Here is a 24226-nt window from a genome sequence, read left to right on the forward strand (position 1 = left end):
AGAGGGGAAAAGAAAGTTAAGGGCACTCATGCAGGCATATCTGTGATGGCTAGTCCCAATACTGAATGGGTGGGCTAAAAATTCTACTCGCTATCAGTAATTCTGCATTAATATTATGAAACCACTAAGGTTGAGCCTTATAGCACAGGGTTATCATAAGCATAAAACACACACATATAGGGCAAAACTAGGTGGCGACTTGTAGGCATGAAACTACAGTCTGGGCTAAGAATTAAGCCAGTCTTTACTTAATAATATTCTGTGTATTTTTACTTACAATCAATCTACTTTATGGCATTTAATAACAGAAAAAAGATTATGTGGGTGCTAAAAAATGTCATTTTTTATTTTATTTATTTATTTTACATGAATAACAGGTAAGGCGTGGTTGACATCAATTGTTTTAATCTTTAGCGCATCCACATGAAAGTAACCACTGCAGTAAAGAGTGAGTTACAAATGTAGAAGCTCCAAGCAGAAGTAGAGCATCAGGATAAATCAGGCAGGTGTCCAGACCATGCACCAGCATCACAGCAGGCAGCAGAAGTACACATACAGCTTGACAGAGCGTGAACAGATAGCTATGCTCTTATCCTACAGCAGTGTAAAAGTGTATACGTTATGAGAGACTGGGAGTGAGATCATTAAAAAAATGAATGGAAATCAATCACAATACAACCACTGACCAGATATTTACATCCATCTGTCCATTTTCTGTACCACTTATCCTACACAGGGTTACGGGGAGCCCAGGACACACACACACACACACACACACACACAGACACACACACACACACACACACACTAACTACTCGTCATTAATGTGCTAATAATTGTCCAATACCGTGGTGATCCGTGGTGGTCTCACTGATGGATTGGGTGAAGAGGTGTAAAATTATTATCAATCAATGCCATATCCCCGCTGAGACTTATCAAACAAATAACAAGAAAATTAAAAAGACAAAATACGATAGATAGAAGAACAAAAAACAAATATCCTTGTGCATTATTAAAGATTAAAAAGTTGTTTGTATAAAAGATATATATTTTACATATTATGAATATATTTTTCATATTTGGGTGTAATGGTTCACACCTCCAGGGCCGGGGATTCGATTCCCACGTGACCCTGTGTGTGCGGAGTTTGCATGTTCTCCCCGTGCTGCGGGGGTTTCCTCCCCCTGTCCAAAGACATGCATGGTAGGCTGATTGGCATGTCCAAAGTGTCCGTAGTGTATGAATGGGTGTGTGAATGTGTATGTGATTGTGCCCTGCGATGGATTGGCACCCTGTCCAGGGTGTACCCCGCCTTGTGCCCAATGCTCCCTGGGATAAAGCGGTATAGAAGATGGATAGATGGATGGATGGATGGATAATGTATATGTGGTAGTGGTAGCTCTGTGATTAAGATGTTTGACTAGTCATCAGACATTCAAACTGATCAAACATATTTCAAACATTCAGACATTCAAACATATCATCCCTGGGATAGTCTCCAGGTTTCCCCGTGACCCTGAAGGATAAGCGGTATAGAAAATGGATGGATGGATGGATATTGTAGATATAATGCATATGTATATTTAAACTGAAAATGACATGTAAATAGTGTGTGATATATGTATGTTGCCTGTATAACCCTGAGCACTCAATATCTGTAAAAATATAGAGAGAGAGAGAGAGAGAGAGAGAGAGAGAGAGAGAGAGAGAGAGAGAGTGTTGAACATTCTCAATAAAGTCTGAACGTAAAGAGGGGGGTGACACATTGTGCCTAGCCACAGAAAGCATATAATCATTAATTAAATACCTACAAGTGCATCTATATAGTAGGTTTACTTGGTAAAATAGCTAATAAGTGTAACTACAAGATTAGTATACACCGAATAAACTGGTTGCTGGACTATGTGTGCGGAACATGAGTGACGAGTCCCTCTCCCGGAAGTGTGGTGTTGTTCTTGTTCGCTCGTTTCCGGTCTCCATAACAGCGCAGCAAAGGTGAACAGTCTCATTACTGATTTGTCTTCTTTTGAACTTTTTTTTTTTTTTTACCTAAATGAACGTTTTCCGATCAGTAAAAGTGTAATATAAGATTTGTGCTTGTTCTGTGTCATCGGGTTAGAGACAAATCGTCTAGCTGTTCCAATAACTGTTGCCAGGTTATAGAGTAAATGTAGCTAGCTAGCTTGCTAGCTGGGTAATTCTTGTTAGCTAACCCAGATGTCCTATCCATCTATCTGTTCATTTGACGTCTTATTAATGAGCTCAATACCTAAATATATAGCTAGCTGTGTTTGCTATGTTAGACTGAATTCAGTTTTGAGCACTTTGCTGGTTTCCATAGGAGATGTTTAGCTGCTAGGCTAACGCTCGTGACGTAAACAAGCTCTCCGAGTATTAACCAGCAGGAGCTTTGTTTTAGAAGTAAAGCTCGAATGTTTACATGAACGAGTGTTTGTAATCTAATGTTAGATGGTTTAGTTAGTTAGCGAGGTACGCAAGTGTTTTGATGCATAACCATGACAGCAGAGTGTTAGCCAGTTAGCATTGGGTATGTGATGTGATGTGAGCCAGTGTGTCATGGGTGTTTTTGCAAGGTTAGTCAGTTATATAAACAGATAGCCGGTATAGCTAGTCATACAAACTGCACATTGAGGGGATTATTGTGGGAAGCTATTGCTGTGTTAAAACTAGAAAAGTAAAGTTTCAAGGGTGAAAATAGGAGAACAGTGTTTCTTACACCAGAGATCAGCAACCCAGCTCCAGCCCAAATCCAACAACTGAACTGGACTGATGTGTTTAATCAGGGTTGGAAGTTGGGCTGGGCTATACAGCTAAAAAAAAAAAATGATCACGATATAATCTTTAAAAAAAAAAACAACAAAAACAGTACTGTACTGGTGCGGAGCACTGCGCATGCGCTCTACAAATCTCTCGCAGCTTGACGTTCGATATTCGCACATAAGCGGAAATTAAGGGACCGTCTCTAAAGTTACATACGACATTGTTAAACACGTTTCTAACTTCAATAGCATTTGAAGGGAATGACTTACAGTCATATAACCAACTGTATAGTGTTCATTTACGTATCAGGTATAACGCACACCACTTAGATGTTTGATATAAATTAAAATAAACTATTACATCATATGTAAATATTAACATGTATTTTATTACTGCTTGGGCTCGTACACAAAATATACCATCATTTAAAGCTCAATAGCATTTGAAGGGAATGATGTACAGTCACACAACCAACTGTAAAGTGTTCGACTGGGTGTCAGGTATGACGCACACCTTTTAGATATTTGATATTTAACCCTACAATGCATGAACCAAAAAAAAACCTTCACGAATGCATAAAGGGGGTCAAAATGACCCGTACTGGATTGAATGGTTTTCTTAAAAAAATAGATGTCCTATTAATGAAGTAATTAAAAGAACTGATGATACATGAATGTTTTAATATTTCAAACATTTTTATTTGTTTTCTTTTAATTTATTTATGTACATGTTCAGATTGTGGATGGGAGCCAAAGGAATTCAAAATGATTTACATAGGCAGCACTTCCAGTCAACCTTTTGAGCCCTCATCTTCCCTGTCACAAGAATAATCCTGGTCCTTCCTTTCCTCTCTTCCATTCTGTTTATTGTGCCCTGAACTTTCATCTTCATCCTCATCTGCAGTGTTCCTGTCTCCAGCCTCATCTTCCCTGTCACGAGAATAATCCTCGTCCCTCCTTTCTTCTGTCCCATTCTGCTTATTGTGCCCTGAAGATGCGTCATCATTATTAGCATTCTCATCTTCATATTTATCGCCAGTGCTGTTCCCGTCATCTTCCCTGTCACAAGGATAGTCTTCATCTCTTCTTTCCTTTGTTTCATTGAGTTTATTGTGCCCTTCACTCACCTCATCAATGTCCTCATCTTTCTCAACATTTTCCCTATCTTTGAATTAAAAAAAAAAGTTTGGGTCAGTACCTAACTGCATTTTCTAAACCGGACCTCAAAACTTAGAATACTTCCACAGGAATAATGCTTGGTGTTTTGGTAGTGGCAGTAAGAGAGTGTGTGTGTGTGTGTGTGTGTGTGTGTGTGTGTCATGAACACTTTACAGTTGGTTATATGACTGTAAGTCATTCCCTTCAAATGCTACTGAAGTTAGAAACGTGTTTAACAATGTCGTATGTAACTGTAGAGACAGTCCCTTAATTTCCGCTTATCTGCGAATATCGAACGTCAAGCCAACTTTATGCCAGTACCGAACCCCACAGATACGCAACTTGTTATTGGCTGTTTGTACACTCATTTATCACGGCATATGATAGGCTGTTTGTGATGTAACGACAGCGCACGTTTGAGGGTTGTTCATTCAACAAAACTTCATGTCTGTTTACATTTTATCGAGCGTTATACTGAAAATTTTTTCTATCGTTACCGATAAAGGTGTACCGTCGATAAGTACCGACACCGTTTTCTTGCCTGGCCCTAGTTGGAAGTGAACTCTTCAAAAGCGTAGACTAGGGTCGGTGATTATACACTATATAGGCGTTTTCCACCTTTCACAGTGGATATTACAGTGGATGTAATGATTGGTTGGGATATATCAAATTTACCTACCAACCTACATTTCTTTTTGCGCAGCTAGGGCAGTGTTAATTCAATCTGAGCATTTCTTTACTATCCAATATAATACTCTCTTGTGCTCTCTGTTCTGTTTAAAGTGAACCTATTATGGTTCAAATATGACCCTTCATGTAGTGTGTTATCGAGCTGTTTGTGAATGTAAGAACATCTGCAAAGTTTCAAAAATCAAAGCGCACGAGAAACGTTATAAAGAGTTATTGACTCCCAAAGGAAGCGATTCTGAATAGCTGAAATGAGTCGTTAGTGATTCCAGACTTACTTCCTGTACTAACCTACATAAGTTTGTAACATAAAGCCCCGCCTCTGGTCTTCATCGGCCGCTCGCTGACAGACGGAACTGAAAGTCGTTACGGTAGTGGGCGGTTCCTTTTCGAAACACTCTGATAGACCAATAACGACAGACTGGGACATCTGACCAATCAGAGCAGAGTATACTCTCTGAAAGGAGGAGTTTAGAATGAATCCTTTAGAACGGATCATTGAGCGAGTCGTTTGTGACTCTGGGGGGAAAGGTAATGCTGCAATTTAAATTATGAGCACATTAAAGTGTTTTTTTGACCTTGGATGCATGTAAATCTATTGTATGAGACCTTTAAAACAAAATTAGGCTCGTTTCAAAACCATAATAAGTGCGCATTAATACATTTTTTCGCATTTGAAGTTTTGGGAGAAGTGAACTCTTATGCTTAGCACTTAAACAGTCAAAATGAAAAAAAGTTTTCTCCAGCTCATGGCATTAACATTCCTAACGCTTCCCCATGCATAAATCAGCTGGGTTTTTATTGTCATTCCTCTATATAGCTTGTATACGTTGGAACGAAATGGCTGTTTTTCAGGATTGTGGTGCAACACAGGACAGTACGCAAGACTACGTAAAGTGGAAATAGACAACGGTGTGAGATGAGTGCAGGACATTGAATACACAGAACATGGGCTGTTAACTCTTGTGTAATATAGCAGCACAAATATAGCAGCACAAATGAGTTCCATTATATAACATGTCTGATGCAGCATTGTAAAGTGCAGGTGTGCAGTTGTACTTAGTTATACAGGGTTAGGTGTTTGACTAGCCCAGGTGAGCGTTGGGAGGCAGCAGGGTGTTGAGTAATCTGACTGAAACTGTTGAGGAGTCCACTGGTGGTGGCGTGGATGCTCCTGTACAGTCTGCCAGATGACAGGAGGGTGGAGAGTCGGTGAGAGGGGTCATCCGCAATACTGGTGACTTTGCGGATGCAGTGGTTGTTGAATGAGGTGTCGAATGTGGGTAGAGAGACCTGATTATCTTTGCAGCTGCATTAACCATTTGCTGCAGGGTCTTGCGGTTGGATGCGGTGCAGTTCACTGTATCACTCTTTACTGAGCAGTACACATCACTTTGAATGATGGCATTGTCACATTCTTGTAGATCTGCAGGTCTTCTACACATTCATCTGTAAAGTGTACATGGACTTTGAATGGCTTGGATTGTTGAAATTGCTCAAAACGAACACACACTCAAAACCACACACACACCAGATATGAAAAAGAATGTCATGTAGAAGGATGTCCAGATCATTAATCCACTGTATTTGGGAGTTTGTATGGATCTACAAAAATGCACACTAAAACGTCTCTTCAAGCTCTCGGAGTGTGCGTGAACATGTACAAGGAGAACCACCCCTTTCCGAAATGCCAGATTATTAGTTCTTTATAGAGTTGTTCTGCATGTGAACCTTAGTGCGATTTCAGTTTATATGTACTCTGTTGTGCAACCAGAACTGTATTATATAACCAATATATTCATCATAAATCACGGACTTGAGTAATAATGGAAGCATGTTTGCAGGTGAGCAGCTTTTTGTGAAGAAGAGGCTGGTGTAAGCTGAGAGGTCGAGCCATCATGTGGAATGGTTCAAGATCTGGACCACGAGGGGGAATGCCCTTTTGGTAAGATCAATCAAAAAGCTTATTTTCACTAGGGATGGAAATAAAAATACTGTTTTAGATGCATCATAATTCCTTTGGCAGTTGCTGCGTCAAGCCACTTTTTTTTTTCTTCCATTTCCACTGTATTCAGAAGCTGTTCCAAATCATCACTGCAACTCTAGTCTTAAGCCCTTATGTATAAAATTTAGCACGGTGCCAGCAGAATGCCCAGCTTATAATTGCATGTGATATTGTGATATTACAGTTTAATGGAATCTGTCTTGCTCTGCACACATTAGGTTTTTCATTATGCATAAAGTCTATTTTATTTGTGCATTTACTGCAACGTTTGATAGACACTGGTAAAGCACATGGTATCATTGCAGTGCGAACCCCCGTGGGGAGATGTTTGAAGGAAGAAATGGACCAATGCCTGGCTTCAGAGGACGAGAAGGAATGAATATCGGAGCTCAGGACCGACCACCCATGGACATGAGGAGATTCGACTACCCGCCAGATATGGTGGGACGAAACATGGGGGGTCTTGACAGAGGAAGAGACTCTCCTCGAGACTTCTTCATGCCTGAAAATGAACTAGATTTTAGAAGACGTTTCGAGATGGAGCAAAAAACACCTGGTTTCATAGGGCAGGGTCGGCCTCCTATAGATATGGGTGGCAGGGACATGCAAGTTAGGGACATGAGGGGGCCTGAAGATCAATTCATGGACATGAGGGAGAGGGACAGATTTCGAATGGACATGCCTGGGTTCAACATGTCACCCATGGATATTAGGAGAAGGCTTGCGATGGAGTCTATGGACAGAAATGACCATATAAGAGAAAGAGAGCGGCCACAGATGGGCATGAATGACATTGATGGATTTAGTATGGATATGCCTCCCCGGGAAAGGTCAGTGGACATTGATAGGCGAGGTTGCGCCCCTCCCTTGACTCCCAGAGGAAGGTTTGAGTCTGATATGGATTTTAGGAATCGAATGGGACCATCAGGTGATTTTAGGGATCGCTCTCCTCAGATGTTTCGTGGTAATGATGGTATGAATCTCAGGGGAAGACCTGATTTGCCTCTAGATCGGCAAGGTCCAGAGAAAGACATGCTTAAAGTAGGTGAACCAACGCTGAGGGACAGAGAATTTCCTGAACAATCTGAGAACAGGTCTGCGTTTAGAGCAGAAGACAAATCCCTCTCAGAGGAGTGGTGCAGACGAATGAATAGAAGTTCAACTTTACCCAGAGAGGTGAAGAAGCGATTTCCACCTGGGCTTGGCAAGGAAGGTGAGTTAGGAGAACCTTCACAGTTCAAAGATAGAGAGCGGCCATCGGTGGAGATTCCAGCTAAGGATCGTGGTACTTTAGAGTTCTCTCGATCGGAAAGAGAGGGTTCTAAAGTCCAGAGCTGGGACAGTATACAAACTGATGTCCCAGGCAGAGATCCATCTCACTCAGTCACTCAGAAACTACCACTCTTACCACTGAATGCCAGTCTAAATATCCCAAGCACAGACAAAGAAGGTCAACAGTGGTCAAGAGATGAAAAGCCTGACAGCACCATACCAGCAGGGGGAAGACATCCGTTCTTTCCAGAAAAGAGCCTGTCAGTCAAAGAGAGTCATTTCTCAGTTGATCAAGGAAAATTCAAGGGAAAAGATATGCCACTTGATGAAACTCAAAAGAAAGGGAATATTATGCCAGGGCCAAGAGATCTGCAGAGTAACAGAGAGGGAAGACGAGACCAGGACTACAGAGACATTGATTACAGGACCAGTTCTGTGCAAAAATATGACTATATCCTTGAGGATCTTCACGTGCCTGAAAAGGACATAAAAGCACCCAAATCAGCTCCACCTGAAAGACCAAATGCCTCTGGTTCTCAGGTCAGTGTCTTTATTTTGTCTACATTGTATTGAAAATTGCATTTATTCTAGTGACATTTAAAACTTTAAACATTCAGAATATTTATGTTTATGATTCTCCTAACTGTTTTCACGACCTTGGAAGTGATGCTCTGACTTTTTCATCAGGTTTGGTTTGCAAAGTGTTTGCCAGCATTTGCTGTTTTCTTGTAGGCCTTTGTGACAATATGTCCAATGTTTAGATTCAACTTCTAAATTTTGCACAGGATCAGGATTACAGGAATGCCAATGTTCAGGATAAGATCTCAAATACCATTGCCATCTCTGGAATTCCCAAAACTGCTACAATGCAGCAGGTAGTTTGTGGACACTTGGTTTTCCTTGTTTTTTTTTTTTTTTTTTTTTTTTTTTTAAATTATTTATTTATTTTTAATTTCAATTTTGATCATGTTGGATGACAGTACCATGGGTTCTGACTACAAAAATTTCCTTTCGTAGATACTGGACGCATTTGCAGTTCGGGATGGAGTGCCGATGCAAGGCATGAAAATAAGAGATGTTGTTCCAGGTGAGATTTTTCAATTGAAATCTCCTATAACATTCGCAACACTTCGCTTTTCGCTCCTCGAATCTTGCGCTCATTTACGGTTTTCTTGTAACCATTTACCACACCGTAGACACCCTAGTGTTTCGAATATACTACCATTTTTCTTGTTAAAACAATTGGTTTCCTGTCCCTCGTCCTTTTTCATCTTGTGCTGGAGCTTGTGCAGTTCTCTCTTAGCAACTTCCATCTTAAAAAGGTTTGTGGGTTTAGCAGATCTTCCAATACACTGTTGGGAACTGGTGCTCACACATATATACACACACACACACACACACACACACACACACGACACCCCTACTGGTTAGTACGCTATGAGGTTGTCACATGTGGCCTCTTTTTGGTTGACCTCTGAGCTGTTGAACATTAAATTAGGCCGATAATTATTTTTATTTATTTATTTATTTTTTTCAAAAATCTTAATATACACAATGAAACGGTTCTATGTTTTTGCTTGACAATTGTTTAAATTGATGCTCTTAACAAGTTGTAGACTGAACGTTACAATATCCGAAGTATTGAATTCTTATTTTTGATTGCCTCTTTATGAGTCAAATGTTCTTAAGGGTCTTTAACAAGAAAACCTTTCCATACTGGATCTTGTCTGGCTTAAGAATGCCCAAAATGTCGGTGATTTAGTAAGTTTGAAACTCGGAGGAATCCCCTACACAAATGAACCGTGTTTTACACTTTGCGATGACGGTTTGGCCAGTTTTGTGTTTTTCAACAGCAGACCTCATATATAGGGTAATATATGTTCAGTTCTGAACAGCTTAATTGTTTACATGATCATGCAAATTTGTAATCAGATACGTGAGCTATATTTAGGTGGGAATTCCTGCCGGTTGTAGCTCAACTTATCACCCATGCATTACGCTCTTTCAAGCAACAACAGACACAGCACAATGAACTCACATTTTCACTGTCGCAAGCTGAATTAACCAAAACAATTCTTTGTATGACTGCTTTTCAATTACTGAAAGGGGAAAAAAAGCTCTCGTGCAATTCTGATGGTCACCACTAAGCCGACTGACTATATGTAAGGATTGTAAGAGAATAGGTCGCTGTTATATTCACCGTGATTTTTTTATGTTTCATCTATTTACTGGAATTAACTAACACAGACCCATTTGTATTTCAAATGCTGTCCCCAGGTTACAGCTCCGATACGGCCTATGTGGAGTTTTTAAACATCGAGGATGCTGTCCACTTCATGGAGTCCAACCAGGTGGCCCATTCTTGTCCCTCTACAGCAGCTGTGTCTTCAGTCAAAGAAGGCTTGGGCTGGGGCAGGGCCAAGGGTGGGATGGGTGGTCAGCACATGGGAGGGGCACATGGGAATACTCAAAGCGCCTTCATCCTCTCCATAAGTTAACACACATATGAAAGCATTAGCAGTCTAAAAGAAAGCAGCCCATTTATATATCCATTAAACGGATAAAGGTTTTCCTTTAATCGGCCTGCGTGACACGAAACAAGGACTGAATCTTTTTTACGCTTATAGAATTTTTTAATGGCGATATATTGCACAGAAGAAATAGGACCACACGCATGATCTTTTGTGACTTTTTCCCATCTTAATCATGTAATTCTTTTTGTCAAGAGCGTTTTTAAACCATATAAACCTCATTTTTGGTTAGAATATAAAACTTTGTAGCTTCAGATTGAATATTTTTAAGCATTTGTTGGATGTTATCCATTTGTTGAAGTTACCAAAACGTTACCCGAAAAATGGACTTGTGTGGTTTAATGTCTACAGTTTCTTCATCTCCTTTTAAAATTGTGTTCGGTCACTTTATCATTTGATGACTTTATCATCTGGTGGGTTGTGGCCAACAGGTTCATGCTTTCAGTGATCCTCTGCTTCTTTATGGTGCTGTAGCATCAGTCATTCTTCACACATCATCACAGCTTCTTACTGACTTCGAATATGTTTCAATGCCACTTGTATCATCACAAAAATCAGCTCTGTGGTGGTTTCCAGTACAATTACACCACTTTACACGACCTGCAAGTTGTTCCATACTCACTTCGCCTTCATTAGCGATTCCTTCTTGGCATTTCCCGTCATCACTTGCAACGGGCTGTTTTTCTTCTTTTCGATTAAGAATTCTCACCCCTTGCTTTCATCACACGGAGTTCTGTCCCACCTTGCTTGTCATGTTTGGCATCATGTTTGAATTTCAGTCTGAAGACCTCACTTGGATATTCATTGGGTTGAAAATTTGAACATCCGAACATTTCCAGGCTTGGGTCGTTTTGAAATTTCTTGACTTGTTTGGGATGTTGACCTTTTTCGCGTTGTTAACCTTGGAGGATGTCAGAGTGGGAATTCGGTGGGATACAGTGATGAAAATTCAGTTGTTGGTTCAGAGGTTTGTTTCCGTATGCTGGTGTCATTTATGTTTTCACTGATGAATTTTTGCTGGTCAGATCAAGAACATACTTTCCCTTATCCCTTTAGATCATTTCATTTTGAAAAAAAAAATCGGTCCCAGACTTTTATTTTGTTCTTTAGTAGAGTGACACTTGTGCAGACATTTGTCTTGCAAACCACTAAAATGAATGACATTCTTGTAATTTTTTTACTGAAATTACCACACCTGCACGCCAATTGGTTTGATGCTGGAGCGAAATCAAAAGGTTGAATGTGGTGATTGAAAGGAAAGTTAAAGATGTTGTAGTACTGACTGTATCCTGTAGGATCCCTCTTTAGATTTCCATTCCAGCATCTTTGTTTAAGCTGCCTTATTGGGCAAATTGTGTAGTTGGTGTATGGGCATACATTGTTGGGAATACATTGTACATTAGTGTTTCCTAAACAGAGCCTCACTGGCAAGATGCTTCCACCATTTGTTCTGCCTGGATTTTGTGTATATATTGTTTTTAAGCATAGCTTCAAAATCAGATGAGAATATTTGTTGAAGCGTTCCTTCTTAATTCATTAGAGGCATGTTTCTTAAATACCCTGGAACCTTGTACCAGGTATGTTGTACCGCTCATTACCTGCCTCATTGTAGCTTAACATGCAAATTGGATGTATTGAGTAAATGTGTCCACATGGGACACCTTTTGTGCGAAAAGATTTCTGGACAGCTTGCAGATGTATAAAGGGGTTTATAAAAGGTTCATTGGATACCAAAGGCTGTGGGAAATGTGAGTTAAGAAAGCAGTTAATGTGAAACCATTCATTCATTCATCTTCAGTAACGACTTTAACCTGGTCAGGGTTGCGGTAGATCTGGAGCCTATCATGGGAACACTGGGTGTGAGGTGGGAATACATCTTGGATGGAATGCCAGTCTATCAGAGGGCACCATGCACGCGTGCACACACATTCACACCTAGGGGCAGTTGAGCATAGTCAGTCCACCAACAAGCTTTTTAAATGAAATATTAAACAGTGTTTTGGGAGGTGGGAACGAAACGGAGAACACATGCGAAACTCCACACAGACAGTACATCGAGATCTGGCTCGATCTTTGGGCCCTGCAGCTGTGCACAAAGATATACATAGTTAATCAGTACATAAATGTAGATAGTAAAAAAGATGGCGAACGGAGGTGTAACCTAGAACATCTTAAAAGTGAGTGGGGAAACCTGAGATAGAGTCTACTTTGTCATAAATAAGTATACAGTAATATGAAATTTTTACGCATCTCAACTTTGGAGGTAAGTTGGGGTCAAATCACGGGTCACCATTACGTGTCTTGATCAATGGCTCAGCAATGGCCTTTTTGGTGAAGCAGGGATTTGATGTCTCAACCCATTAACACAGATATTAACAGTGGAACTTCCACTGTCCTCAAGTTCACAATGAATTGTTCTATACTCTATATCTCCTTCTATACCATTTACACAAAGAAAATGGGTGGAGTGTTCCTGGTTGTTCATTTTGATCTTTTTTTGGGAACCATTTAAAAGGTAATTATTAAGAATATTAAATGTTTTTTTTTTTTTTTTTTTAATTGTGCCACACTGGGTTACTAACCTGTATTTAATTAGCATTACATTCTATCCACTTTAGACCGATGTCAATTAACCTAATTTAGTAACACCTATTTTCCATAAGGACTGAAAGTTAAGTTCTTAAAAGATTAGGTAGTTAATAGTCTCAGAAGAATACTTTTTCTTCTCAGAGATTGGTCATCAGTGTTATCACTGTGCAGACTCTCAAACTCTTGCATTAGGCCCTTTTGCATATGTTAGGCACAGATTTCATTTTTTTGGGAGTGCCTTGATATTAAAATGGAGGAGGGTTGGATTTTTATAGGAGCTGAGCACCTGTTATACTCGTGTCTCCATCACATACGTCCTTCCCAATTGCTTCTAAAGAGTCTGGCCTGATGCCTTCTGGAAGAAACCTTGTCCAGATGCATTTGTAGGGGGAAAATCTGTCAAATAATCAAATCACTTATTGTTTTTCTCTTTTCCAGGGATCTGTTAAAGTTGGTAGCAAGACTGCCTTACTGAAGTACATTCAACCTGACAGAAATGCAAAAGAACCGGTACCCTTTCCCTTTATTGTACATTTGATAGAAACATAGCCTCGTGAGTCTATAGTAAATTCAAATTGCAACTGGAAGTTGAATGGCACGTTTTGTTTTCTTTTGCTAGCGGCATGAGGACCAACCCCATAAAGCCGCACCGTCTAACCAGGATGGGCTGCTGCCATGTCCAGTCCTACCCAACCCCCCAAAAGTGAAAGAGGAAGACTGTGCCAAGGCCCTGAATGATCCCCCGTCTCAGGCTGGGTGGGAGAGGAGTTCCACCTTGACACCCGAAGCCTGGCAGCAGCAGGTCGACAAGCAGCTTCAGCAGCAGGAGATGGAGAAGCGGGCTGAGGAATGGGCTCACCAGAGAGGACCTCGCTCCAGCCAGCAGTTCAGCGACCCAGTTTTCAAGGAAAGCCGAAGTGAGTGCAGGCTTTGCTTCATGCTTCTTTGTGTATGTTAGGAATGTGACAGTGTCAAAGTTTAATGGTATGATTTGTATATTCTGATCATTTCAAAGTTTTATGATGTTTTGAAAGTTTATGAATTACAATTGTTTTTATTTTTGTAACATTCCTATGGTCTTGCAAATAAACCCAGCGAGCCTGTATGGTGGGGGAAAGGAAGTATGTTTACGAGTTCATTGTAGCTGCCTTCAGGCACAGGTGGGCAAATGATAAAATCATTAACTAGCCCACCGGGCTAGCGTAAGCGCCAATGTGCTTGCCCAGTCCCATGTTTACCAGTTACCTAATTGATTGACTAGGCTAAAAATGGTATCTAACATAACAACATAACAACATACGCCAAGCTAATTGGTTAGTTAGTGCATTAATAAAGACTAAGCGAAATAGGCATTCATATTTGTATAAGAATTCTTGTAGAGAGAAAGACTGCAGCCATAGTCTTTATTGTCCATATTGGACTGATTTGTCCACAGACAAATTGTTTTCATTTTTTGTCAATAAGTTTGTTAACATATGCATGTAGATACTGCTGTTCATTTAGTGGATATTTGGATTGTTGTGTGCTTAGATCAGTGGCTACATCCCTGTAAAATAAAATATGAAAGCATGTATTTAAATGGTGAAAAAAAGCGTGTATTTAAATGTAGTGACAAGATTTTGAAATAAGGTACTAAGCTACCTACACAGAATAATTGCAGGGTATTGTTTATACAATCAATTATATCTGCACACTTTAGGGATAAAATGAATGAATGAATAAGTTTCTGTTTACAACCGTCCGAGATGGTCATCATGCTTCTCAACAAATACCATGTTTATGCTGTGTTAAGCTCGTCTTTGAACAATGTGGTAATATTTCCTTTTCACGTCCTTTACACTTTTAGCAATGATCATTAAGAACATACTGCCCACCACTTCAGTGGAGACGATCTTGAGATCACTGGATACCTTTGCTTATCTTGATGAACGCAATGTCCGCCTTGTTAAAGGGAAGACGCCTGGATCCAAATGCTTTTGCTTTGTCGATATGGACTCTCATGAGGTAGAATTATGAAGATGTTTTATGATTTCAGTTTGTGAGTAGATCTTTGTCATGACTAGGGCTGCACAGTATACCGGTACTACGGTAGTATCGCCATACAAAAGCTTCGAAATACAGCCGTTGCCACTGTATTTTTTTTTTTAAACGGTGAATAATGTTGTATGTGCAGCAGTTAATACTATTTTCACTAAAACGACACACCTCACTGCTTTTGCAGAATACAGAACAGTCAGTGAGACTTCATTTAACAAAAATTCCTTACCTAAAGCTTTAAAGATTTCCTGTTTGGAACCAAGCGAGCTAATGTTATGCTAACCGCTGTGTGTAAATACTAAAATCAGGTTTCATACAAGGTGCTTGAATTTGGCTTTTTGAAATTTAAGTACTGGAAAACCTTGAAAATTGACATTTTATATCTAGTGGTGCTTAAAAAGTGCTTGAATGATTAAAAAAAAATAAAAAAATCAATAAATACAAAATTGCTAAATAACTTTACAGTTTTTATTTTTGATCGAACACGAATACAATTTGACTCAAAATAGCCCCTCCCCCTCATCCCGCTATCCATCACTTGTTTAACAGAGACCACTCAGGTCTACTTCTCAGACTCCTATTTGCGACTTTTTTCCACATTCATTCACTTCTAACATTCTCGGAGTGATCATTTCACATGTAATGTAGGCGAAATCGCAGCACAGCCGTTGTTTTTAACTTATGTGCGTGAGGTGATTTTGTCAGAGGATGTTGTGGTTATAAAATCAGGATTTCAGCAGAGCAGCAGCTTGGAAAGGGCTTGGAAGTGACTGCTGGTTAACATTTAGTCTCTTAATGCATGGTGTTTCAGTCACTATTTCATACTCGAGTTATTCATTCTCATTAATAAAGTATTGAGAGGAAAATCTGCTTTTCATTTATATCATTTGATCATTTGATTTTAATTATGAATTAACACAATATTACGTGGTATAGTTATAATGTAGGATATGTTTATGGCATCGTGACAACCCTAGTCGTGACTTTAATAAATTGCCTTTTTGCGATCTTTCAGCATGTGACACGGTTGGTAGACCTGCTCACCAAACCTCGGCCAATTATGATTGATGGAGTTCGAGTATACGCAGAGGTAGCAAAACCTCTAAAGAATCAGAAGTGAGTCCCACTGTGAAACATAACCAGAAATTTAAAGTAAATACAGTTCTGTTTGTGCTGATTGTATGGTTTTGCATATTTTCTTCCCTCTATTGACTGGTTGTTTTTTGTTTTTTTTAACCCCCAGCTACCGGAGGGACAGTGATAAGTCAAACACGTCTCTTCTGGGTTACCCACCTGACGTTATAGAGGTTGCTAATTTAGTTCTTTGTGTCATATGCCCCTGACCATTTTTTTTTTTTTAAATCCTGTTTTATGTGGAATATAACATAAATGCACGTCAATTTGCTTCGACAGCAGCAACAACCGTACTTCCATCAAAATCACACAACCATCTCAACTACCACACAAGGTACCAATTTTGAAATTACTTTTATTTCTTGATTGTATTGAGAATAAGTTACATAGTATAGAGTCACTTTATGTATCTAGGTATGGTTGCGCCAGCTGATCCCATGCATACAGATTCCTCCCTGGCTTCTGTTTCATTACAAGGTTCAAGCTTAAACCAAGTGAGTTCCTGACACACCTCCACATGCGATTATATTCATATCATATGCAAAGGGGTTTGATAGTAACTTGTTTTCTGGCATTGTTCAGGGTGCAATGTATGCACAGGCTTCTGTTGAGACTACACAGCCCCAGACTGCATCTTCAACTGACACGGCTCACACTGGCTCTGCTGGTGACTCTGAGGATCTTAGCTATGGTAAGATGTCACTGGAGCTTAAAAATATGTGCACAAGCACCGGCAATAATGGTAGAATAGACAAAGAAGAATTTCCATGGAAATATTGTCCTCACATACACCTTACAGTTATTATGTTTAATCTCCATCATTGAACAATTGATACTTACTTGCTCATACTCAAGTACCCATTAACACAATTAGCACCGTCTGACACTATAGTACAGTGCATCCGGAAAGTATTCACAACGCTTCACTCTTCCCACATTTTATGTTACAGCCTTATTCCAAAATGGATTAAATTCATTATTTTTCTCAAAATTCTACAAACAATACCCCATAATGACAACGTGAAAGAAGTTTTTTGAAATCTTTGCAAATTTATTAAAAATAAAAAACAAAAAAAGCACATATAAGTATTCACAGCCTTTGCTCAATACTTTGTTGAAGCACCTTTGGCACCAATTACAGCCTCAAGTCTTTTTGAGTATTTGAGACCTCTCAGGCTCCATCAGGTTGGATGGGGAGTGTCGGTGCACAGCAATTTTCAGATCTCTCCAGAGATGTTCAATGGGGTTCAAGTCTGGGCTCTGGCTGGGCCACTCAAGGACATTCACAGAGTTGACCTGTAGCCACTCCTTTGTTATCTTGGCTGTGTGCTTAGGATCATTGTTCTGTTGGAAGATGAACCTTCGCCCCAGTCTGAGATCCAGAGCGCTCTGGAGCAGGTTTTCATCGAGGATGTCTCTGTACATTGCTGCATTCATCTTTTCTTCGATCCCGATTAGTCTCCCAGTTCCTGCCACTGAAAAACATCCCCACAGCATGATGCTGCCACCACCATGCTTCACTGTAGGGATGGTATTGGCCAGGTGATGGCTGGTGCCTGGTTTCCTCCAGACATGACGCTTGCCATTCAGGCCAAAGAGTTCAATCTTTGTTCAATCTTTGGTCTGAGAGTCCTTCAGGTGCCTTTTGGCAAACTCCAGATGGGCTGTCATGTGCCTTTTACTGAGGAGTGGCTTCCGTCTGGCCACTCTACCATTCAGACTTGATTGATGGAGTTCTGCAGAGACGGTTGTTCTTCTGGAAGGTTCTCCTCTCTCCACAGAGACACGCTGGAGCTCTGTGAGAGTGACCATCGGGTTTTTGGTCACCTCCCTGACTAAGGCCCTTCTCCCCTGATCACTCAGTTTGGCCGGGCAGCCAGCTCTAGGAAGAGTCCTGGTGGTTACAAACTTCTTCCATTTACGGATGATGGAGGCCACTGTGTTCATTGGTACCTCCAATGCTGCAGAAATGTTTCTGTACCCTTCCCCAGATCTGTGCCTCCATACAATCCTGTCTCGGAGGTCTACAGACAATTCCTTGGACTTCATGGCTTGGTTTGTGCTCTGACATGCATTGTTAACTGTGGGACCTTATATAGACAGGTGTGTGCCTTTCCAAATCATGTCCAATCAACTGAATTTACCACAGGTGGACTCCACTCAAGTTGTAGAAACATCTCAAGGATGATCAGTGGAAACAGGATGCACCTGAGCTCAATTTTGAGTGTCATGGCAAAGGTTGTGAATACTTATGTAAATGTGCTTTTTTTGTTTTTTATTTTTAATAAATTTGCAAAGATTTCAAACAAACTTTTTTCACATTGTCATCATGGGGTTTTGTTTGTAGAATTTTGAGGAAAATAATGAATTTATTCCATTTTGGAATAAGGCTGTAACATAACAAAATATGGAAAATGTGAAGCGCTGCGAATACTTTCCGGATGCACTGTATACAGTAATAGAAGTGCAATGATTTATGATCCGCTGTTACCCAGATGAGGATGGGTTCCCTTTTGAGTCTGGTTCCTCGCCTCTGGCTTGCTCATTTATATTTATATCAGGATTTCTGTAAAGCTCCCACGTGACAGTGTCCATTGTGAAAAGCTCTGTGTATATATAAATATTGAATTTGAATGTATTGATTTGTAAACATGCAGAAACGCATGTATGAATAACTGTTTTTGAAAAGCAGTTACTGGACCACTTTTTCAGCCATCAAACACATTTTAAATATTGCAGCGTCTAGTTTGAATCATTGGAGACTAAACTGCACAGTACCTTACATTGCAATCACCTCATGTAAACATGACAAGTCTATGTTTTATTTATTTTTTTTCTTACCACCACCTTTATTGAGGTATGTTAGTTTTTATATTTGCTGTTTTCTTGTTCCAATGCTATACAGTATATTCCACAACACTGGTCGTCTTATTATTTTTTTTATTTGTCCTTCATTTTTCCATGGTAACATCTTTTGAGGATGAACTAAGAATTTCAGTGTACAAGGAGCTTGTGCATATGACAAAGTTTTTGTATGTTAAGGCGTTCATCATTTCCTCAGGTTCAGACACTCCAGATTTGTCTGCCTTCCTGTTTGACGCTACATCTGGATTCTACTATGACCCCCAGACCACCTTGTACTATGACCCCAACTCAAGGGTATGTCTAGAAATGTTTTCTCTCAGATCACGTTGGATAATTAGATTCTGGCATTATATGGACCTTGTGTTAATTTGGCCTCGGGAGTTAAACTGTTATATTAGAGCTGTATATTTAAATATCTATTATATTTGTATTCATATTTAGTTTTTGGGTTTGCAATATTCATATATAGTGTGTTAATGTTTCACTGCATTCTGTATTGTGTGTGTGTGTGTAGTATTTCTACAATGCTCAGACACAGCAGTACTTGTACTGGGACAGTACTTCAAAGATCTATATACCAGTGGACGGCGAAGGCTCGGGTACAGACGCTCAGAAACCGAATGCTCCTGTGGAGGCTGTGGCTGAGACTGCGGCAACTGAGGAACTAAACACACCGTCAGAAGGAGCACCAGAGCGAAGGGAGGATGAGGAGGGTACGCCGCGCTCTGAAAAGAAAGAGAAGGAGAAAGAAGACAAACCCAGGAGCCTGGCAGCATTTAAGGTGTGCTTGTGCTACTTGTTCATCATGCAAATGTTTACTGAGCTGCTACTACACTTTTTTAAAATTTGTTTTTAAATATATTTTGCTATACTTCAGGGTTAGTATAACTGCATATGTCACCTCAAATGTATTTTGAACTATGTTTTAATGCTACAGATCATGAAAGACATGGAGCGCTGGGCCAAGATCCAGAATCGGCAGAAGGACAGTGTACGGGCTCCGTCTCCTATCCTCAGGAGTGGAGTGGAGGAGAAGAAGACTTCCAAAGCTGCCGATGCAGCCTTTGCCATATTTGAGAGAAAGGTCAGGCAGTTGTCTGTTTAAAAAAAAATATTTTTTTTTCCTTCTTTGAGATTTGGTATTTGGGCTTTTCGTGGTGCCTTGGTAAATAGTAATTAATTTATTTTCACATTATCCCTCACTTCCATAGACCACTGGAGGAGATGACTTGTTCAAAAAGCCTCTTGCTCCACCAAGGAAAGAGGAGAAGGGATCCAAAGTGAGTTTGGATGATGGCAAAAAGTACATGTTTCAGCAGAATTACCGTAATTATGCTTGATGAACTGTTGGTATTTGGAAGCGGTTTATACATATTCTAAATTTGCAGAAGCCCATGGGTTCTCTGGGCCTGTTAGCTGCTGACTATGCGGCAGGAAGTGATGATGAGGAAGAAGAAAAACATGAGAAACCTGAAGCACCTGTCCCACCTGCCAAGAGCCAACCAGAGCCCCAGGAGAAAGAAGACAAACTGACAGACTGGAAGAAAATGGCCTGTCTGCTGTGCAGGAGACAGTTCCCCAGTAAAGACGCCCTCATCCGCCATCAACAGCTCTCAGACCTGCACAAGGTACTTCCACTCCTCAAACTTCCTCGACCCACCGGGTGTTATAGGTGCAGCATTTAGTAGGATGAAAGGAAAGAGAATGAGCACTGTTTTTATGTTTTCCCACTTACCTACTCTTGATCTTTATTTTTTATGTCAGCAAAATATGGAGATTCACTTAAAGATCAAAAAGTCAAAAAGGGAACTAGAAGCTTTGGAAAACCAAGAAAAAGAGGTAAGGTTTTCATTTCTCTCAGTTTTGAGATGGTGCTGTATCTTGGTTGTATTTTTGTACATCTTTGGACACTTTCATAAATAGCCAGTCAGGTAAATGAGCAGTTAGCATTTCCTTACATGAAGAACAGTGTTATGATGATCACGCACTTGCTTGTAATAATCTAGCCAGCTGAATTTGTCACCTGAGTCTGTACCCTGTGCTTTAGATGCATATGAAAGAGACTCACAGTCCACCTGAAGCAAAGAAACGGAAACAGCAGAACACATGGCCCAGCAGTTCAAGGTACACTTAAGCACATTTAACAATCATGAAAATGAGCCATTTTCCAAATCAGTCAAATACATGATGCACCAGTCACTCATTCACTTGACTTAGTTATGTAGTAGCGGTGTAACTGAATACAAATAAATTATTTGGCATGAACAGATAAATGAATACAGATACAAATGGAGACGCACTGTTTTTGTTTTGTTTTTAACGAGAAGGCTTTTGAAAGAGCTTGACAAGATTCTCCCAATCTTTGCAATATATCTTTAAACAGAAACTGTACTGTACATCAGGTACACTGTCTATACTTTCCATTTGTTTGCTTGGCCTATGTTTATGGAAATTGGACTTGCTAAGCCTAATGTTTAGTGGTTTGCTCCAGTAGCCCGACCTAAGCACTGCTTTACTGAACTCCATACAAAATAAAAACATATTTCTGCACAAACAAAAGACATGGTTTTATTTATAGAACCACCACTGCATGTAGCTCATGCAGACCACGTCTATGTCCAGGGCAGCACATTCCTGTCTGGTCTGTCCTAAAATGATAATTGAATCAAATCATAACTTGTACATTGATTGCGTGTGTTTTTCATCGGTCTTAAATGATCAATCTCTATTATTATTATTTTTTTTAAACCGTACTGGTGTTATAATGAACTACAACTTAAAGGAGCCCGTTTAGACTAGCGCCCGCATTGCATCTCAGCTTCATAGTAGATGCTGATAGCTCAACCAGCAAACATTGCTGGTCTTTCTGTTCTGTAACAAACCCAAGAACAGACGTAAATCTGATAAAATATTATTTGATTGCTATTGATTTCAACTATAAACATCGGTTCTCTGATTTGGGAAAGACATTCAGTACATTTACGTGGACAACGATAATCCGATATTAACCCGATTAAGACGATACTCTGATTAAGAAACTAGCATGTAAACAGTGATTATTGATAACCTTAATCCGACTAAAGTCATACTCGAAGTAAACACAAATGGAATTAAGACGTGTGGAGTATTCCTGTTTTAGTCGCATTATTGACGTGCATTACAGACATGTACACACCTTAATCACACTATTAACATCGTGTGGGAGTTTTCACCGCATTTTGCACACACACGGCAGTGCTCAACCGTTTGATGGCAAACAAGAGAGCATGGCTGCGTCCCAAACCATGTACTTACTATATAGTAGGTAAGTACACAGTTTGGGACGAAGCCCATGGCTTCAAGCAGTTGTCTATTTGCATATATAGCCTGACAAATAATTAACTGCAATTGAAGCTTTCATAAAATTAAAAATAAAAACACCCAAAACTGTATACGGTACCATAACGACGACCAACTGTATGCTAATACGTGAAATTCTGGAGGGAACGTCGGACGGCGTGGCGTGGGGACGTAGTGACGTGTGCCGTTAATCGATCTATGTTCTATAACATGTAAAACAGTAACATGAAAGGAATATTCTATAAGTGACTCATGTAAACACCTTAATCACAATACTGTCTTATTCAGAATAAGGTCAGTAATTAGATTACTGCTGTAAACGTAGTCACTGTTGTTTGTTGTTTTGAAAGCTATATATCTTGCTTACCCCAGTCTTATATAAATCGAATATAGAAAGCTTGCCAGGAAATTCCACAGAGCATCTGTTTCAGGTGTTTAATGAAGTTCTGTTATTTGTGAATGAAAGCAAACAAACAAAAATAACCGAAAAACAACAACAAAAGAAATCCATGCCTCAAAAAAACATGCCCAATTTCTGTTTTAAATACGAATACAGATAAGAATATTTGGAGCACTAAACAAATGCAGAAAGCAAGTGTTGCGTTACACACCTATTGCATAGACTAGCTAATGTTTGACCTAATCATTGTGTTCTTTAAGGGACACACACAAAGGCAATGAGAGACCAGGGCTAGGTCTGGAGACCACGGAGGTGAGCCACACCCTGAAAAATACCACAAGCCTGTGTATACATACTTACATACATACATACATGCACATATACATATACACGCATAAGTTATATATATATTTGTGTGTGTGTGTGTGTGTGTGTGTGTGTGTGTGTGTATGAAATACATACAGTTGCTAGGGCTTCTTAGTAACTTTGTGTGTTCCTCTCCCTCACTTTCTTAACAGCGGAACAAGAAGGAAGCGGTTGTCTGGAACAACGCCACCTATAAGCAGGCTGTGCGGAAGGCTATGTTTGCCCGTTTTAAGGAGCTGGAATGATAAGAGTGAAGGAACTAAGTAAATGACGCACACAGTTTATGCCAGCAGCTCACTTCGGGGGCTTTTTCTGTGAGCCAACACAATTCCTAGTGAATCTCTGTTTTGTGTTATGATCGTGCCTGTAATGCTTATAAATACATTTTTTTTTTTCCTCAGTTCACAGTTCTGCTATAACTTGTATTTAATTTTTTGTAACTACACTGTTCTGGCTTTGAAACATTTTTATTTTCCTTGCTTTGTATCGTGTGTTTTTTTAATGACAAAGAAGCGAGTTGTGTGTTTACAACTCCTGTAAAACTATTGTAATTGTAGTAATCAGTATTCTGTGAGTCAATAAAGTGACTGCAATTATCTACATTAAGTCATTTTAATTTCTCACAAGAGATCGAATATGATTGGGCGGCTGTGGCTCAGGTGGTAGAGTGGGTTGGCCAGTAATCGTAGGGTTCAATTCCCGGCACACATGACTCCACATGCCGAAGTGTCCTTGGGCAAGACATTGAACCCCAGGTTGTTCCTGATGGCAAGTTAGCACCTTGCATGGCAGCTCTGCTACCACTGGTGTGTGTGTGAATGGTTTTGTAGAACCGCTAAGGTTAAAAAAGTGCTACACCATGAACCAAGTGCAGACCATGAACGTTAACACTGTAAAATCACACACAGACTTCACTGAGCTGAACCCTGTCTAACTTTCTATTGTTCTTTATTGTGTGTTGTCTTTGTTTATATGACAGGCACTTTTTATATGAAAGTACTTTTCTACATTCTTTGAATTGGACTACAGTGGTTGTGATACAAGTTTACTTTGAACACTGAAG

General features: G+C 39.9%; 1 protein-coding gene across 1 annotated transcript; it reads left to right on the forward strand.

Annotated features, from left to right (window-relative positions):
* Positions 1 to 1936: 1936 nt before the first annotated feature.
* Positions 1937 to 23765, forward strand: LOC128614665 (RNA-binding protein 5). Its single transcript, XM_053636204.1, has 23 exons — positions 1937 to 1995; positions 6470 to 6570; positions 6936 to 8442; positions 8688 to 8777; positions 8920 to 8989; positions 10180 to 10253; positions 13461 to 13532; positions 13642 to 13939; positions 14869 to 15026; positions 16075 to 16175; positions 16303 to 16366; positions 16473 to 16527; positions 16608 to 16687; positions 16776 to 16884; positions 19255 to 19352; positions 19573 to 19839; positions 19996 to 20142; positions 20270 to 20338; positions 20447 to 20686; positions 20823 to 20897; positions 21106 to 21182; positions 23058 to 23109; positions 23316 to 23765. Exons 2-23 carry the CDS (start codon positions 6524 to 6526, stop codon positions 23406 to 23408), a joined length of 3843 nt encoding a protein of 1280 aa, XP_053492179.1. The 5' UTR covers positions 1937 to 1995; positions 6470 to 6523; the 3' UTR covers positions 23409 to 23765.
* Positions 23766 to 24226: the final 461 nt, after the last annotated feature.

The sequence above is a fragment of the Ictalurus furcatus genome, chromosome 11, assembly GCF_023375685.1.
Source record: "Ictalurus furcatus strain D&B chromosome 11, Billie_1.0, whole genome shotgun sequence".
Taxonomy (NCBI): Eukaryota; Metazoa; Chordata; class Actinopteri; order Siluriformes; family Ictaluridae; genus Ictalurus; species Ictalurus furcatus.